At 43.0% G+C, this 18,056-nt stretch overlaps 1 protein-coding gene across 1 annotated transcript in view; it reads right to left on the bottom strand.

The window, feature by feature from the left end:
- Positions 1–4,792: 4,792 nt before the first annotated feature.
- LOC136620289 (coagulation factor XIII B chain-like) overlaps positions 4,793–18,056 on the bottom strand; it is a 35,830-nt gene continuing 22,566 nt past the window's right edge. The window contains exons 7-11 of the mRNA XM_066594990.1: positions 15,222–15,407; positions 10,829–11,011; positions 7,723–7,920; positions 7,472–7,639; positions 4,793–5,060 (exon numbers count right to left, since the gene is read on the bottom strand). Coding sequence (XP_066451087.1) covers positions 4,849–5,060; positions 7,472–7,639; positions 7,723–7,920; positions 10,829–11,011; positions 15,222–15,407 — 947 coding nt within the window. The 3' untranslated portion in view covers positions 4,793–4,848. The remainder of the gene's footprint in view (positions 5,061–7,471; positions 7,640–7,722; positions 7,921–10,828; positions 11,012–15,221; positions 15,408–18,056) is intronic.

Below are 18,056 nucleotides of genomic sequence, written 5' to 3'. Positions count from 1 at the left end.
CATTCAGCCAATATAACAAATAAAATTGTATTTGTCAAAAAGGAAATGATTTGGGTGACTTCTGCATTTCTGGAGATATTTAACACATACAATGCAAATTAAAATCATTCATCCTACACTGTTCCCCTGTGCAAATTAGGGTTATATGCAAAATTTCCCCAAAAAATTAAAAATCAGCCAAACAAGAACAATTTTTAAATGGCTCAACGCGACTATTATAACAAGTGGTCTCTCCAAATTTAACACAGACTGCCACTTTTAATGACTGCTGCACTCTCTGAGTCATTGAACCCTTTCATGATGAAAGTATTTAGTACCTAGTAGAGCACCCTTTTGCTTTTATGACCTGCTGAAAAGGTGATACGTAGCCAAATTTAACCTTTTACAGTGTTCCTAAGGAATCTAAAGACCTTTTTACACGGGACAACTATTGGATGCTGAAGCACCCAACAGCTTTCCTAGCAATGATCGCTCTGGTGTTTTCACACAGAAGTGATCATTGCTCAGTGAATGGAGGCAGAGCGGGCCGGGGATCATTCTGGGACCCTTGCCTCCATTCACAGTAAACAGGCAGTTGTTTATAGATGATCAACTGCCTGTTTAAACTGAAGGATGCAGCAGCAAAGTGTCGATAATTTGATGGTCTGCATGAATGGACTGATCAGCAATTTATCGCATTATACATAGGCAGGCTGTTCTTTTCAGCATATGCTTCATTTCTCTTCCAGTTATACTGTTGATCCATAGGGCCAAAAAGTTCACATTTTGTTTCATCATTCCACAACAGAATGCCAAAACTGTGGCTGATTTCCTGGTATACGGTTTTGAGCATATTAGAGACGACTTTTATTCTGCTTTTGGGTTAGTAGAGCTGAGTGTCTTGGAGTTTAGGCATGAAGACCTTCCAGTGTTTAGTATTAACCTTACTGTGCGGATGTAAACCTGTGTGCCTTCCGGCAACAATTCTTTAAGCAGCTCTTTTGGAGTCACTGAAGAATTTTTGACCGCTTTCCTCCTCAGTAATCTAGTAGCAGACGGTGATGGCTTCTTTTTTCTGCCACATCTAAGAAGTGTAGCCAGTGTACCTTTAAATGGAGATAACTTGCTGATTCTTCCCTTCGGCAGTGAGAAAGACACTAAAGATAGTGCTGGTCACGCAAGTGCACTAGCACCCCATTCACTTTTAATGGAACCGTGGTGATACCGGTGAGGGGCACAGTTTTTCTATGTTTTGTTACTTTTATACACAAAAAGACATATTTTTGCTCTTGTGTCACTGAATTCCAAGAGCCACAGCAATTTATTTTTTCGACCGACTGAGCTCTATGAGGGCTTGTTTTTGTAGGATGAACTCTAGTCTTCATTTATCTAATTTTTGTTAACATCTAATGTTTTGATTACTTTTTATTCCATTTTTTTCTTGTGGCAAGAATAACCAAATCTACAATTGTGGCATGTTTTTTTAAAGGCGTTGACTGTGCAATACGAAAGATGTGCGAAATTAATTCTGCAGGCCACTATGATTATATCAATACCAAATTTATGTAGATTTTTAAAAACATTTTTGCATCTTTTTCACACATTTCAGAATGTATTTTTTATATAGCGCTGTATTCAAAGACCCCTGACATTTTTCGTTTTTTTCAACAGTTGTTTTTGGCGGGATGAGTTGTACTTTTTAATGGTACCATTTGTTGATCAATACAAAGTTTTGATCACTTTCTGTTCCATTTTTTGTAAGGCGAAATAGGAAAAAGTAGCTATTTTCGCCACCTTTTTTGTATTTTTTTTTTTAAGACGTACACTGTGCGGGTTAAGTAATGTACAAATTTTTTTTTCTTAGGGTCATTACAAACTTAGAGATGACGTGTGATTTTTTTTTTTTTTTTTTTTTTTTTTTTTACATACTGAAGGGGGAAAGGTGGAATTTTGAAGGTTTTATTATTTTACAAATTTTTTTTTCTTGACTTTTTAAACTTTTTTATTTTTGCACCACTAGGGGACTTGATTATCAGCATCTTTTATCATTTTTCTAATATACTACTATACTTCGGCCGCCGTCAAAAGACATATGGGCAGTTGTTATAGAGTTAAAGGGGTTGTTCCAAGATTAGAAGTTATTCCCTATCCACAAGATCACTGATCGGCGGTGATCTCAGCAGTGAGACCCCCCATGTTCAGCAAGTTATGCACTATCTTGTGGATAGGGGACAACTTCTAATCGTGGTTAAACCCCTTTTAAGGGTAGTGTTATCACTAATGTGCCTCCATTTTGAAAGCAGTTTTAGAAGTTATGCTTACAATTAACTTACATACAAATTACATAATTTTTTAAATACACTTCTTTATTAGTATTAATTACTAGTTACAAGCCTGCATGATATCCTAGAGCTGTCCTCCCACTGCTACAGACATCTCCGAGTATGCATTGCTCTTGATGTCTGCATGGAGCTTACTTTGGTAGTTTTTAGTACAAGGCACCATTTAGCAATCTAATATAATTCGTACTTCCTGGTTGCTGCAGAACAGGACATGTGACTTCTGCAGCCAATCACTGGCCATAACTGAGACCTTCCATAGCCAGTGATTGGCTGCAGTAGTCCCATATTCTGACTAGCAGTAACCATGAAGTACAGAGCGGCTGTGAAGCAATTTTATGTAGTTGTATAAGCTCTTTAGGCCTGTTTCACACGGGCTACAAAATAGTATGCTTTTGTAGCGATGCAACATCGCTACAAGACGCCTGTATGTGAAGCCCGTGGTTTCCAATGGGTTCTTTCACATGAGATGTTTTGTAGCCCTAAAGAACGCATTGGAAACCATGAGCCTCACATACATGAGTTTTGTAGTCCTGTTGCATCGCTACAAAATCATGCAATTTTGTAGCCCGTGTGAAGCAGGCCTTAAGTACACAAACTCCATACTAGGTTACCACAGGGATAGTGTTCTGGCAAGTGGTGCTCCATGGCACTTATGTCAAAGATATTATTTCATAGAAACATTGAATTTTGTTTGAAAAATGATTTTTATTTCCCATTCAAATGATACAAAATATGACAGGAAACGCTCTGAGATCCTTCTGTTCCTCTTTTTTTGTAGCTTCACTGCATGTCTTTTACATCTAAATGTGGGTCAGGTGGCCCCAGGTTTAACGACAGATGGAGGTCCTAGGGGTTCCCCGCTATCATTTATAGATGTCTAAATAACCCTTTAAATGGGTTTTCCCAGAATTAAGACTTGTCACCTATCCACTCAGCTATACTCATTGTAAAAAAAGAAATCAAGCACCTAGAAGGAGTTATCAGAATCAAATGAAACGTTCTGTGTGATTATATCATTAATATAAATAAGTGATTAGAATATCAGAGCAAAAGGGTAACTTATTGTAGAAAACTGAACACTTAAAGGGAGGCTTTAGTACCTTGTTGGGCTGCCACTTGGATGGACATGTAGGCAATCAGGTTCCGTATGGTATCCTGAGGCATATCAGTCCACATTTATTGTAACTAAGCATTTAGATCATGCAATCTTGTAGGCTGTTGAAGTTGTCATCCCAGATTGTCCCATATATGTTCTAGTAGCGATAAAGCTGGTGATCAGGCAGACCGTGGAAGTGTGGCAATGTAATGGAGGCATTCATGTGACATCCGTGTGTGGTCAAGAATTATCCTGCTGGAAAATGCCTCTTGGAAGCCGCCATGAGAGGAACACGTGTCTGCAGGATGTCCTGGACATATCGCTGAGCTGTCATTGTCCCTCATGCCACTACTAGGGGTGACCGACTGTCATATATGATGGCCCCCCCAGGGCATCACACCAGCAGTGGGGCAGTGTACTGCTCCACAGCAAAGGCAGGATTGAGGTGCATACCACTAGGTCTCCAGACACGAACGTTGCTGAAGACAACTCGGTTCCACTCTGTAGCAGTCCTGTTACGTCATTCACAACACCACTGCAAACGAAGGTGATGGTGGGTGGGTGTCAAAGGCGGTACACGTAATGGACACTGAGAGACTAAATGTCCTTCAGCCAAGTGCCTGGAAATGTTTCAGACAGACACTGGGGTGTAAGGATGGCGCCACCTGTCTCTGGATTGCGCACAATGAAACAGTTGGAGCTGGTCGTGCTTGTAGGACATTCAGATGATCCTCTCTACTGTTGGTCTATCGAGGACGTCCTGAGACCACTTGCCTTGTATGCATACCCTCACACATCCAATGATCCCACCACCTCCTAACAGTCTGGATAGATCGGCCCCAGTAGCGGGTAATTCATTGATATGACCATCCAGCTTCTCGCATTCCAATAAGGCGCCCTCTTTCAAACTCATTGATTACGTTGCAGTGGTCAACAAGCAGAAAAAGAGGTCCAGTACACACAAGTAGCCTTGGAGAGCCTTTTTATAGCCCAAAGGTGGAACCACTTTAGGACCTCAGGTGGCAATACTGTTCATCTAATCACCACAACTCTAATCATTTGTATATCTGCCTGAGGTGTAACTGCATGCCGAGTTTTGCTGCAAAGCGACAACTCTTTCTGGTGCTTGGATTTTTAATTTTTGTTTTATAAAGAGCATATTTCCATCAGTCTTGTAGGCTTCGTATGGAGTGGCAGTATGCATGCTTGACTGCCACACCATTCAAAAGGGGTAACCTCCGTTCTCTTGATAAGTGGGGATCCCAACAGTCAGACACTTATAAGCTATCCTGTGTATAGGTGATAAGTATCAATTCTAGGAAATCTCTTTTAAAACAAGCTGAGGTCTAGTACCTTTATAAAGAATTGTACTTATTACAGTTTCTGTATTCCACACATGTACACATACAGATACATACACAACTTGCAATTTTATCTTTGCCTTGGTATACATTTTGGATAGGTAAGATGCCCAGATCTGCACTGACTCCTTAAGGCAAAAGCCATTCTTTGCTCATCATTTTCATATCCTAGTTTACATAAGAAATCTACAAATTCTCCATGTAGAATATAATTGCTATCAAAGCTCCACCGTAGACGCACATGGCTTCTGTCCATCTCTTCTGTGGATAGAACACACGGTACTGTAGAGAGAATGGAACAGATTGAAGACTTTGAGGGTTACAGTATCTGCATTTCTATAGTCCAATAAATGACAAATCACCATAGTACAGATTAACATTATTTTATGGTCCTAGAAAAATATCTCAAAATATATTTGTTAAAGGGGTTGTCCCGCGGCAGCAAGTGGGGTTATACACTTCTGTATGGCCATATTAATGCACTTTGTAATATACATCGTGCATTAAATATGAGCCATACAGAAGTTATTCACTTACCTGTTCCGTTGCTGGCGTCCCCGTCGCCATGGTGCCGTCTAATTTCAGCGTCTAATCGCCCAATTAGACGCGCTTGCGCAGTCCGGTCTTCTCACTGGTGAATGGGGCCGCTCGTGCCGGAGAGCTGGTCCTCGTAGCTCCGCCCCGTCACGTGTGCCGATTCCAGCCAATCAGGAGGCTGGAATCGGCAATGGACCGCACAGAGCCCACGGTGCACCATGGGAGAAGACCCGCGGTGCATTGTGGGTGAAGGTCCCGGCGGCCATCTTAGTAAGGTAAGGAAGAAGTCGCCGCAGCGCGGGGATTCGGGTAAGTACTAAACGTTAGTTTTTTTTAATACATGCATTGGGTTTGTCTCGCGCCGAACGGGGGGCCTATTGAATAAAAAAAAAACCCGTTTCGGCGCGGGACAACCCCTTTAAAGGTAGCGAACCTAAGTAAGACAAACCCAATGTAAGGTGCTAACATTTAGGTACACAACTGTGTCTTAAAGGGGTAATCCAGTAACATTAACCTCTTAAAGATGTGGCCTATTTTGTACTTAAGGACGCAACTTTTTATTTGAATTTTCATCACCACAACAAGAGTCATAACTTTTTTATTTTTCCATCGACATAGCCATGTGAGGGCTCGTTTTTTGAATGGCACGCCGTAGCTTGTATTGGTATCATTTGGGGGTATGTATAATTTATTGTATTTCTTTTGGGGGGCAGAGTAAAAAAACAAATGTGATATATATATATATATATATATATATATATAAAATCAACTATGCAGTTATAAATGATAAACAACTTTTTTCTGCGAGTCGGTACAATTACAATAATAACAAAATGAGATACTTTAGTTTTTCCACTTTTGCCCAATTAAAACTCTCTTTTTGGAGAAAAAAAATAAAACAAATTATTTGCATCTCTGCATTCAAAGACCCATACCTGTTTTATTTTTACATAGACGGGATTTTTTTTTTGCAAGACGAGCTGTAGTTTTTATTTGTACTATTCTGGGGTACATATAACTCTTTTTTTGATCACTTTTATTGCATTTATGGGAAGTGAAATGTACCATAAAATCATTCTGGCTTGGATTTCTTTTTTTTTTATAGTGTTTGCCGTGCGGGATAAAAAATTTGTTCAAGCTATTGTACAAGTGATTATGGATGCTACAATACCAAACTTTTCTTTTAACAATAAAGAGGAAACATGCTCAGAAAAGTAGGTTTTTTTTTTACTAATTTTCTTTTTTACATTTTTATTTCCCTGTATGGGACTTAAACCTGCCATGGCATCTGGTTGCCATGACAACCCATTGGCCCTCCACAATTTCATGGCAGAGGGCCATTAACATCACAAAGTGAGTGCCCAACTTCTGTTAACACAGTACATGCAACAATCAACATTGAGCGTTGCATGTAAGGCGTTAATATCGGGGATTTGTGTTATAATCTCCGTTATTGCTGCAGAAGTTACTCCCAAGCCCGCAACATCCTATGACTTAAATACATGTCATTTCACAGGAACCCCTTCCCACCCAGGGCGTATATATACACATCCTGGCATGAGAAGGGTTACGTTGCGGATAAGGGATAACTAGCTGATCGATGGGAGCCTGAATGCTGGGACCCCAATGATCATCAGAAAAGGCGACTCTTGTCCTCTGAGAGACTGGTAAAACACATGGAGTGGCAGCACCTGTGCTGCACCCTGCTGCATTCATTTCATTGACAGTGCCAGAGATTGCAGAGAGCTTGAACATGGTTTTTTGGTGGTCCTATTGAAATGAATAGAGTAATGGCTGAGCATGCAGGCTGCTGCCATTCATTTTACTTGTCTCTTGGGGGGACACGGGACCTCCGTTTTGGCAATTAGAGGGGGTTCCAGCTGTCGGACCACCACTGATCAGCTAGTTATCAGCTATCCTGTGGATAGGGGATAATGTTACCGGAAACCTGTTTAAATTCCGTCAGCCATAGCAAATACAGTGGGCACCTTCTCACCCAACCTTTACATCCCGTGCAGCTCCAAACTGATGATCCCATTCAGTCCTTGTAGCAATATAAGCATCTTACATTGTATAACGCTCACCCTAACTAAACACTAATGATGATGTCTTGTATCTCATGACATTATGTATGGGTGTTCAAAAGATTACATTACCTATACAAGTTGGTGGTGATTCCCATTGCCCATTTGAGCAGTGAATAGTACTGCGTCCATCCAAGAAGTGATGTTGGGAACAATGGTACACAACCACAGAGCCAGATTCATGAACTTGTTCTATACTGTGCTCTACTTTAGGATGAGGACCACAAGCTTTCAATGCCGCTAGACAGGAAAAAAAAGCATTTGTGTAAGCCAATTCATGATTGTAACATTGAGAGTTAATAAGTATGTAGTTCATTTTATACCTTTCTTTTTGCATGTAGGATACTGAATTTGACCATTTTTACACAGTCCTTTCACTTCAGTGTACATCGGCAACTCAAACCCATCCATGCACTGAAATTCCACCATATCACCATGTAAAAAGTTGGAGTGTAAGTCTGAACTTGTCTGAAGCTCCAAATTCCTTTCTTGCATGTCAGCCACAGTCAGGGTGCAGGGCTCTGCAGAGTAAGAAATACATGTGTGTTTTGAGAAAACATAATCTTCAATGTTACACTGGAGCACTGGCGTAACTATAGGGGATGCGGTTTCAACCGGGGCCAAGATCCTTAGGGGGTCCATTAGGCCTCTCTTCTCTATATAGGGAGCCCAGTTCTATGAAAAAAGCATTATAGTCGGAGGCCCCGTTACAGGCTTTGCATTGGGGCCCAGGAGCTTCAAGTTACAGCTCTATACTGGAGTAAAGGTACCTTTACACGGGAAGACTGTCAAGTGCCCACAAATGTCCCACAGGCTACTGCCTGACTATTGCTCTCTTGCTTTGCACAGGAGTGAAAGTCGTTCAGTCAATGGAGGTGGAGTGGGCCGGGATCGTTTCAGCCCACCTGTCTTCATTCACAGTAAAAAGGAGTCGCTCAAACATTGAGTGGCTCCTGTTTACACAGCCTGATAGTCACTAGGCTTTTAGTTCTGCTAAAAAACTAAGCAACTGACAAGTTACCGATTTCTCGCTCAGTGCCCTGTCAGCCGCTGCCTGTGTACGGGACAATTATAGCCCGAATTCAAAGTTTCCGTTGACACTTTAAGCGATAATTGCCCCATGCAAATGTACCTTCAAATGACATCTTTAGAAGCCACACCTATAAAAGTCGATTGTATTGCACATATTGTATAATCTAATGAAATTTTAATACTTAGACTCGGTTCACACGGCTTTTGATGATAACGTTTGAAACTGTTTGCCAAAGGCATGTCATGCATGTATGCAAAAGTGTGCCTATACAGTTGCACGTAGCTGCCAAGTTGTATTAATGCAGTTAGACACAATATATCAAGAGAAGATTTCCAAGTGAACGTGGTGTGAACTGTGGCTAAAGGCCCATTTACACGTAACGATTAGCGCTCAAAATTCGAATTTTGAGCAATAATTGTTCAGTGTGAATGTTAAAATAATCACTTGTCGTTAGCAGTTGTTTAAGCTGACTTTTCAGTCAGCTTAAAAAAAGCGTGTTAACATGCTGGCTTGTTGTTCCATGTGAATGCTCTCTGCTCAGTGCTTCACATAGGAGGTGAAGCGCTGACGAGAAGCCAGCGAGCCAGCGGCAAGACTTTCTGTTTGAATGTTTTGCACGAGCGCTGCAAACTTTAGTGGTGATGTCAGCGCTCATGCAGTCGTCCAAAAGGCTGTTGGCCCATGTAAAAGGGCCTTTAGTTATACTGAATTTGCATTTAACACCCACCATTTCTGTGTTGTCATGCGAAGGAGATGTGCAAATCGGATGCGTGAGCAGTAGGTATAAAGAAGAGTATCACACAGCCATATCCCAGTACAGAAACCATCAGAATGTTATGAGATGTAGAGCTAACAGGTTTCCAACGAGGTGGTATGGTGGTGGGATGTCACCTGCGCAACCAATCAGTATGGGACATTGCGAAGTCCAGTGTTGGCAATGCTATTCGGAAATGGAAAACATCTGGTGTGTGCCTAGTGCATTAATCTGATAAAACATGGACAACAAGTTGGTAAGGCATCATACACATCGTCTGTTGAAACATGCAGGAGGTCTTACAGGCTATTGGAACATTCATTAGACCAGAATCAGACGTAGGAAACTACATGCCTTGGGTTACCATGGACAAGCAGCTGAACAAAAGCCCAACATGACAGCAGTAAATACACAGAGGTGTCTGCAATGGTGCTTGGAGCGTCATTCTTGGACTATAAATGAGTGGAAACAAGTATTGTGGACAGCTGAATTATGGTACACCATCTTCTGATTGGATGGCCGCACTTGGGTGGGGCAGTTGCCTTGAGTGTGGTTTCTACGTGACTGCATCGTCTCAAGAATGAAGTTTGGCTGGCGAAAGTTCTGTTATGGTGTGGGGGTATTTCTGCTGGGAAGGACTAGAGCCATTGGTTATAATGAAGTCCACCCTCAATGCCAGTGAGTACGGAGACATTCCGGACAATGTGGCATCACCTATCCTGTGGTATTACTTTGGTACAGCTCCATTTATTCCCCGAATATGACCAAGCACCATGTTATACAGCACGTAGTGTTGTGGCATGGTTTGAGGAGCAGAATGTCTGCAAACTTCATTAGCTAGGTCAAAGTCCGGATCTCCAACCCATCGAGCATCTTTGGGAAGAACTAGGACTCTGTATCCGTCTACACCCAACACGCACATCATCCCCCACATCACTGTCTGAAGCACTCCTCGGGGACTGAAGGCAAATTCCTCAACACATCTATCAGAATGTGGTGGAAAGCATGCCTACCGTATTGAAAAATGTAAACACAATCAAATGTCATCACTTTATATGTGTGTCCATATACTTTTGTCAACATAGTGTATATCCCTGCTGACCCTTGTTGAAACCCTTAACATATCAAAAGGTTTCAGTCCCCCCCCCCTCCATGTTTCATTTATATACTACGTTTCTTAGGTTGCTTTTCTGCTTGCTCATGTCTTAGACTTACACTAAGTGTTGGTTTGTGTATATTTTAAAGATTTTTTAATTACCTTGAGATATGGATGTGTATCATATTTGCAAGAATTAAGAGTGGAAAGTAAATGTTTCTTCTCTAAGGTCTCATGCACATGTGAGATTCCTAATACGTCTCCCATAGCTTATTACATGTACATAGTTTACTTCTGTGTACCTTAAAATTTGTATGAAAAAAAAAAATAGACTAATCGTGATGAGGTATTGTGGAGGTATTTTGTAAAGTAGAGCTCAATTTGACATGAACAATTAGTCACTTAGTGACTCCATGTGCTCCCTGAATACTTAGGTACATAAGGCTTCTGTGAAATTTTGGAACTTTTATGACCAAGATTCTAAAATATGTTCATTACAGGATAATTATACCGTATTAGACACACTTTAAGAAAATGATTACTTACGTAAACATTTAGGCAACTCGGACCAGGCTCCTCGGTTACAGAACACAGTTTTAGACCCTTCCATTAGATGGAAGCTGTTACATTTATATTCCACAAATGAGCCATTTTCATAGCTGGCCAATGGAGCTTCAACAAGGTTACCTTTGCTTATTACTGGTGGAGGTTGGCAGTAGTCATTGCTGACTGAACCGAAAAATAACCAAGAAAAATACATTAGTATCATGTTCCCTTTCACTCAATAGTAAGTCAATCAACTTTTCAGTAAACTGGTACCAAGTAGGTAAGTGGGTATCGTTAGGATTTGGGATTTGATTTTCTTTCTGATGTACCTTTTAAACTGGTAAACTGGTGATAAGTTGTATTTATCTACAAAATCTTTTAGCAAAAAGACCATTGAGTAGGAAGTCAATCAGTAGTACAACATATGGAGAGTTGATTCTTGCAAGGTGGCAGTACAGGGGAATTCTTATTCAGCACACCTCCACTTAAGCCCTTCTTCACACTGGCGATCGCGAAATTGCTGTGAGAAAATCACGGCAATATCGCATCTTTTTTCCCCGTAATTGTTGAGTGTCAGCACTGCTTTTTCTCGCAAAAAACATCACTGCCACTTGCAATTTTGCCATGATCTTTTAGCGCAAAATTCAATAGGACTTTCTAATGTTAAAAATGCGTTGCACGAAAATCGCAAGTTTGTGCGTTGTGATGCGATGTGATAAACAGGAGATTCCATAGGGAAACATGGGAGATTAAAAAAAAAAAAAGCTAAATGCAGAAAGACAGGACATTGTCGTGATTTTTTTTTCCACTCAACATTGCATAAGTGAAACATCGCAAATGTGAAGGAAACCATTGAAAAGCATGGGTTTCATAATTCTGCATTTCCGTTCACTCTCGCGTCGCGCGATTGTATTTACACTGGCGAGTTTTACGTGGGATTTCTATGCGTTGCGAGCTGCACAGAAATTGCACATGAAAACAACCCAAGAACCCATCGTTTTCAATGGGATAATTTACATGAGTAATTTTTCACTTGCACTGATAGTGGGAGATCAAGAATCACATCATATCCTATTTTTGAGCAATTCTGTTCAGGAATTGACCATTATTTACTATGGAGCCAGAAACAAAAAATCTATTTTTACTATTGAAACAACTTGCATTTTTCACTCACCTGAAAATCGTATGTGCTGAGTATTTCTCACAAATGCAGTGATGATTCTGAGACTATCTGATATACATTAAACGCTAGTCTAAGACAATAGTCCAAGACATTACACACTGAGTATATGAGCAGTGCTGACCAGTCAGAAAGCACCATGGAATTGTACTGTTGTATCTTGTCTCCACCAAAAGAATGGGTGGAGACAAGCTGCACACCGACAAGCAGCGCGCACAACTTGATTGGCTGGGCCGGAGAATGGGTTTCCATTATGTCCCCTCCCACCTTGTCGTGCCACTGACCCCACAGCAGCTCTCCCTTGTACCCTTACCGGCTTCTGCACTAGACTGTACCGGAGCAGGGACGGGAGAAGAAGGCAGAACGTTGGGGCAGTGACACTCTGCCACTCTCCCTTGTCCTTTTCCCGGCTCCTGCGCTGTCAGTATCCTCGGTGCCATCGCATATTGCAAGCATTATGCAACGCTGGCGAGGAGACTGACAGCAGGTGACTGACTTTACCGGAGCAGGAATGGGAGAAGAAGGCAGAGCGCTGGGGGCAGTGACAGTGGGAGAATGCAGAGGATGGGGGGGGGGGGGGAGGAATTACAGCACTGACGCCGGCAGGGAAGGTCGTCGGGGGAAGTATCACTTCGGACCTATGAGCCCACAGCTGTGGCGGTTTGAGGGGTTGCCGCCCGGGGATATTGACAGCGATGGATGCAATGGAGGAGGTAGGGGGACTTACACCGCCGAGGCTGGAAGGGAAGAAGGTCGCCGGGGAATTATGACAGCAGAGCTAGGCGCACAGACCAGCGAATTCTCCGCACCAGCCAATGAAGTTGTGGATGTTCGTTGTTGGCGTGCACCTTGCCTCCACCCATTCTTCTGGTGGAGACAAAATACAACAGTACCACATGGAATGTCTGACTACCAATGTACATGGTGCATGGAATGACAGTGCCACTACAGCCATGTTAGAAGAATGAAGAAGGGCCCCAGGAACAGTTGGTTTGACAATGGAATCGGGAAAAAAGGCACCAGATATTATAACCCCCTTCTTGTCCCTAGACAAATTTTGTTCAGAATCAGGAAGATCACTTAAATATAGCTGTGTTTACATTTTCCTATTGATCTGGCAGGCTTTCTCATTGGTAGGTAGCAGCTACCTGTGAGAGCCAGTGTACCCATGTGTGTTAGACTTCCATCAGCCATCTTGGTGGAGGCACTCAATGTGTATGAACATATGTTACCAGGAATTGGGGTGCCATCTTTCTGGAACCTTATATCTTTCAGTGTGTCTCTGTTATGAGCATATGATCAGTGATGATAGCAGCACTGTCCTCAAGGTAGCAGACTGATTTTCTATTGCAGTCAACAAATGATTATTTTTCGACCTTCCTCTTTCCTTGAATTCGGATTTCCCTGATGCTTTTGCAGGTAGCTGCTACTGGATACATTGGATTTAGCTTGTCCATGTACATTGCTCTTTCCATATTGTCTTGCTGCACACATACAGTACTGCCTTCCTAAGATGAATTGGTGCCATCTCCTGTGTAATAGTATTTATTGCAGATTTGATCTTATCTCTGAAATGATATTTCTTTCTACACCTCCATCATAAATTCTAATAGGAGAAATTCTTCCAGGAGGAGATCAGTATCCCGTAGGGTTTGTAATCAGAATCACCCATAGCATATAGATTGTATTCCACGGGACGCCAATTTGTAGTCCCCCCTCGATGCACGCCTGTTCAGTCAGGATGTAGTGATATGGATAACGGATTTTCAAAGACCTCCATGTAGGAAATGAAACAAAAAAAGAAACCTTTTTCTAATTTATCTTTCTTCAGAACATCTCTTTTTTGACTCCAAGTTCAGGGTGTTTGATGAGATTAATTCTTTATTCTCGGATTTGTACAAACTGAAAAGCCATCCGTATCATATGTATTTTTAACATAGGAAAAATATGTAAAATGGTTAATGCAGTACAGCCAAAAGACCCTAAACTCACTCAAAGGAACCTTTGCAGTCTACCTCCAGGGCCTTCCAAGTGTACAACCTCTTATCCCCGGTAATGACAGCTGACTGGAAGGCACCAGATAAAGTCTGGTTCTCAAGACATAGAGTAAGATAAAACGGATGGATTAGGGCTTTGTGTAGCGCAGTGTTAAGGCAGCAGAATGCAGTCCTTAGCTCTCACTCTCAACCTGAAGGTTGCAAATTCAATCCCTGAAAGGTTCAGGTAGCCAGCTCAAGGTTGACTCAGCCTTTCATCCTCCTGAAGTCGGTAAAATGTGTACCCAGCTTGTTGGTGGGTAATAAACAAATTACCTGAAAGCGCTGCGGAATAAGTTGGTGCTATACAGATAACAAGATTTATTTTTATTTTATTACTTATATTGCCATTTAAAGTGGATTTTTCTATAGCAAAGCTTTCAAAGAGGAAAATTGTCCCTAGTGACTATGAGTCTAATTTAAGATTGCAGAGCTGAATGTGCCCTTAAATGGTTTGTCCATCTTTGAAGATTGATCACCTGTCCTCAGGTCATCCGTAGCTGAGTGGCGGGGGTCACCTCTCAGGACTCTCATCGATGAGCTGTTCACCCAATTTACAGCATCACTGTATGGAGTCAGAAACAGACAGCTCTCTACACTTTGTAGGTTTGTAGGGGGCTGACATGCTATTGTAGGTACAGCTCCCATTAACTTTAATGGGTGCACCAATGCCTTCTCCAGAGGGAATAAGAAAAAGGTCATGGAGAAACTTAAAATGCTGCTGCTGATGCCAGGGATTTGCTAGTAGGAGGCCATCTCCTATCTTTTTCTGGGATGGCAAAAACTCATCCTAGATGCTTGGGTTTCCACTTTCATAACAGAGGGAAACAAGATCATCAGCTTGTTATGGCCGTGGGCAGTGGTGCCTCCCCTCTTCCTTCTGTCAGTCGGGGCTGCCGGCATCCTATGTCTTTTCTGTTTCCTTAGCTGTCAATTCTGCCTGCAAGGTGTGCACTTATCACTTACCTTACAAACCTCCAATTAATGGATATATTGGGAGCTCTTCTTGGTGTATACGTGAAACTGAGGCCAAAAACGCAATACGAACATAGATTTACAGCGACATCGACTGTATTTTCACACAGAATATAATTATTTTGCCTTTTTGTACAGTTATTGGATGGACCATGTAAGTAATAAGATAACATTTGATATCTTTTTATGTAGAAATACTCACCAATACATTTCGGAGGTTCTGGCCATTTTCCCTTTTTGCATGTTATTTGCTTTGGTCCCTGCATTTCATACCCATCAGCACACTCGTATTGAATAGCATCACCACTGTGATAAACTTCAAGACTCAAAATTGCGTTGCCATTTTCTACTTGCGGGGGTGTATCACATTTTATTTTTGCTTTGAGTTCTGTTAAAACCAAATGAGAAAACTAATTTTATCACACTGCATCCATCAAACCTATACTCAATTAGATCTGGAATTTAATTGGATCGTGTGGTCCATGAAATATACTGGCATCGGTTTTTGCTGAGCTGGACAGCCAAAACTCACCTACCTTTTTGTTGAGTGTAGCACAAGACCTTCCTCTAAACAGAAAAGTGTTTTCTTATTACAATTTATGATTTAAACTAAATACAAAGCCTGTGCTGGAAAAAATACAACTCACTAGAAGACAAATTACAGAGCACTCCTAAAGGGGGTCCAGGTGGGGGGGATTTGCCGCAGAACTTCCATGCGGACCCTATGCACAGAAATTCTGCTGTATTTACCATTGTCTAATGATTAAAGAAGTTCATTGTCTACACCACTGGCAAATTGGAACTATTACTGGAATCATCGGATATAGGGGGGGGGGGGGGGGGGGCTTCTGTGATACAATACCCACCTCCTTCGAAGTTAGTGACGACTATACAGTGGAATGTTTATAGAAGTAACTGGATATATCTAGGGAATTCTATGAGCGCAGGGTTTTTTTATAACCTATTTTTTATTTCTATCTTCTACATGGGAGGATCCTTCTAGTGAGGACCCCTGTATATCCTGCAGCTCTCCTCAGACAAGTGGATGCCATCTGGCATAGGATCCCTGAACTATCTACAACTAAAGGTGAGGCAGCCGGAACCCTAGGGTACCCAGCTGTCCACACCAGGTGAGACTTTCCAAGTATTTCTTCATTTTCATTTTCTCAGGTGCTATCCCGTATTATAGCATTACTACACGGATGAATATTTGATATGGAATCTGTGGCAGGTGTCTGCACTGCAAATCCACAGCAAATGGATTCTGCAAGTTGTGGAAAAATCACAGCATGCTCCATTTTTTTGCGAGTCAACAGAAGCCGTCTAATCCGTGGCCCTTCCGCAATGACATTGCGGAAAGGTTGCGGATTCTGCGTCATCGCTAGGTGATGATGTGGGAAAAGCAGTAGTTAAAAAAAATCTGTACTACGCATGTCGGACGGCATGTCCATCCACAGTACAGAAGAAAATGAAGCTTACAGGTACCTGCGTAATCCAGATCTGCAGTGTGCATGGGACCTAAAAATCTGATAAATGTGGCACATTTTAAGAGCTTATTCAGACAGGCGTATATCGGCCGGGTTTTCACGCCCAGCCGATATATGCTGTCCCTCTCTGCAAGGGGAGGAGGCGGGCCTGGCTGGGAGCAGTGCACTGAGCTCCCGCCCTCTCTCCACCCCTCACCACTGTGTGAAATGGGAGGGGGTGGGACAGGCAGAACTTAGCCCCCCCCCATCCCGCCCCCGCATCCAAGCTGTGGAGAGGGGGCGGGAGCTCAGTGTACTAGCTCCAAGCCCGCCTCCTCCCCTTGCAGAGATGGACGGTGTATATTGGCCGGGAGTGAAAACCCAGCCGATATACACCTGTATGAATAAGCCCTAAGCCTGTTTAGTCTAAGGTTGCACTGTCTAAATTCTAGGCTGTATTAGTAAATAGGGGCTTATTTACTAATACTGTATTGTGTGGTAAATGGATCCGAATTAAAAAAGAAAGCTGTTACGCCTCATGCACACGGGGCAAATTGAGCAGCGGATTCTGCGCTTGTCGGCAGGAGCGGGCGATCCACTGGTCAATGTGCCCATTGATGTGTGTGGAGATTCCTCTCTCCACACACACCAGCGGATTTTATTTGCGGTCGCTCCGTGCTGAAATAAAATTGCAGCATGCTTTATTTTTTGAGCGGATACGCAAATTCAATGGAAGCCGTTCCTGCAGCCGCACTTCTGCAATGATCTTTGCAGAAGTTTTGCGGATCCGTGCTATCGCCTAGGTAACGGTGTAGCGTTCTCTGTACTGCGCGTGTGTCGGGGCGCCGGTCACATCTACATACAGAAAGAAGACGACTTCTGACAGGTATGCAGGCAGCGGGCACGGGATGATTCCATGCAGGTGTTACCATGCAGGGCGGCACTGGTTCCCACGGCCGGCGCGCGGCGCTCCGATGTCGGCTCCGGCGTCCCAGAGCTCTGCTGTCGGGGCTCTCCCGGCGGCGTGGAGCAGCCAGCGTGCAGCGGCGTGGAGCAGCCAGCGTGCAGCGGCGTGGGCGTGTCCGCCCGTAGGGTGCCGCCAGCTCTCCTCCACCTTCCTTATGCAACAGTGGGAGAGTCGGCTCCTCCCACTCTCCGCCCCTGGGCGGAGGCTTTTAGTTAAAAGGCTGGCAGTGACCTGAGCTCACTGCCAGTTATTGGTTCTGCTAGCCTCTAGTCAGGTCTGTCCCAGTCTGTGCTAGTTGCTCGTCAGTAGCCTGTCTGTTTACCTGTGAGCTCCATCTCCAGACTTACTCTGCTTGTAAGTTTTGTTGGTTTGTTCCACCTGCCTCTTCTGTCGGCACTCTGTCCCCTGTTAGTAGTTCCATCTAGGTAGTCGCCAGGTCCCTAGCCAGCGCAGGGACCGCCGCCCAGTTGTCCGCCTGGGGTTAGCCAGGACCGAGGCAAGTAGGCAGGGACAGTGGGGTGCGGGAAGATCAGGGCACCCCACCTGGCGCTCTGGGGGGCAGAGTGCCGTAACATAACTGGCCCTTAAAAACCGTTTGTCATGG

The sequence above is a fragment of the Eleutherodactylus coqui genome, chromosome 3 (assembly GCF_035609145.1).
Source record: "Eleutherodactylus coqui strain aEleCoq1 chromosome 3, aEleCoq1.hap1, whole genome shotgun sequence".
NCBI lineage: Eukaryota > Metazoa > Chordata > Amphibia > Anura > Eleutherodactylidae > Eleutherodactylus > Eleutherodactylus coqui.
The sequence above is the reverse complement of the archived record's forward strand: the minus strand, read 5'-3'. Positions and strand labels throughout refer to the sequence as shown.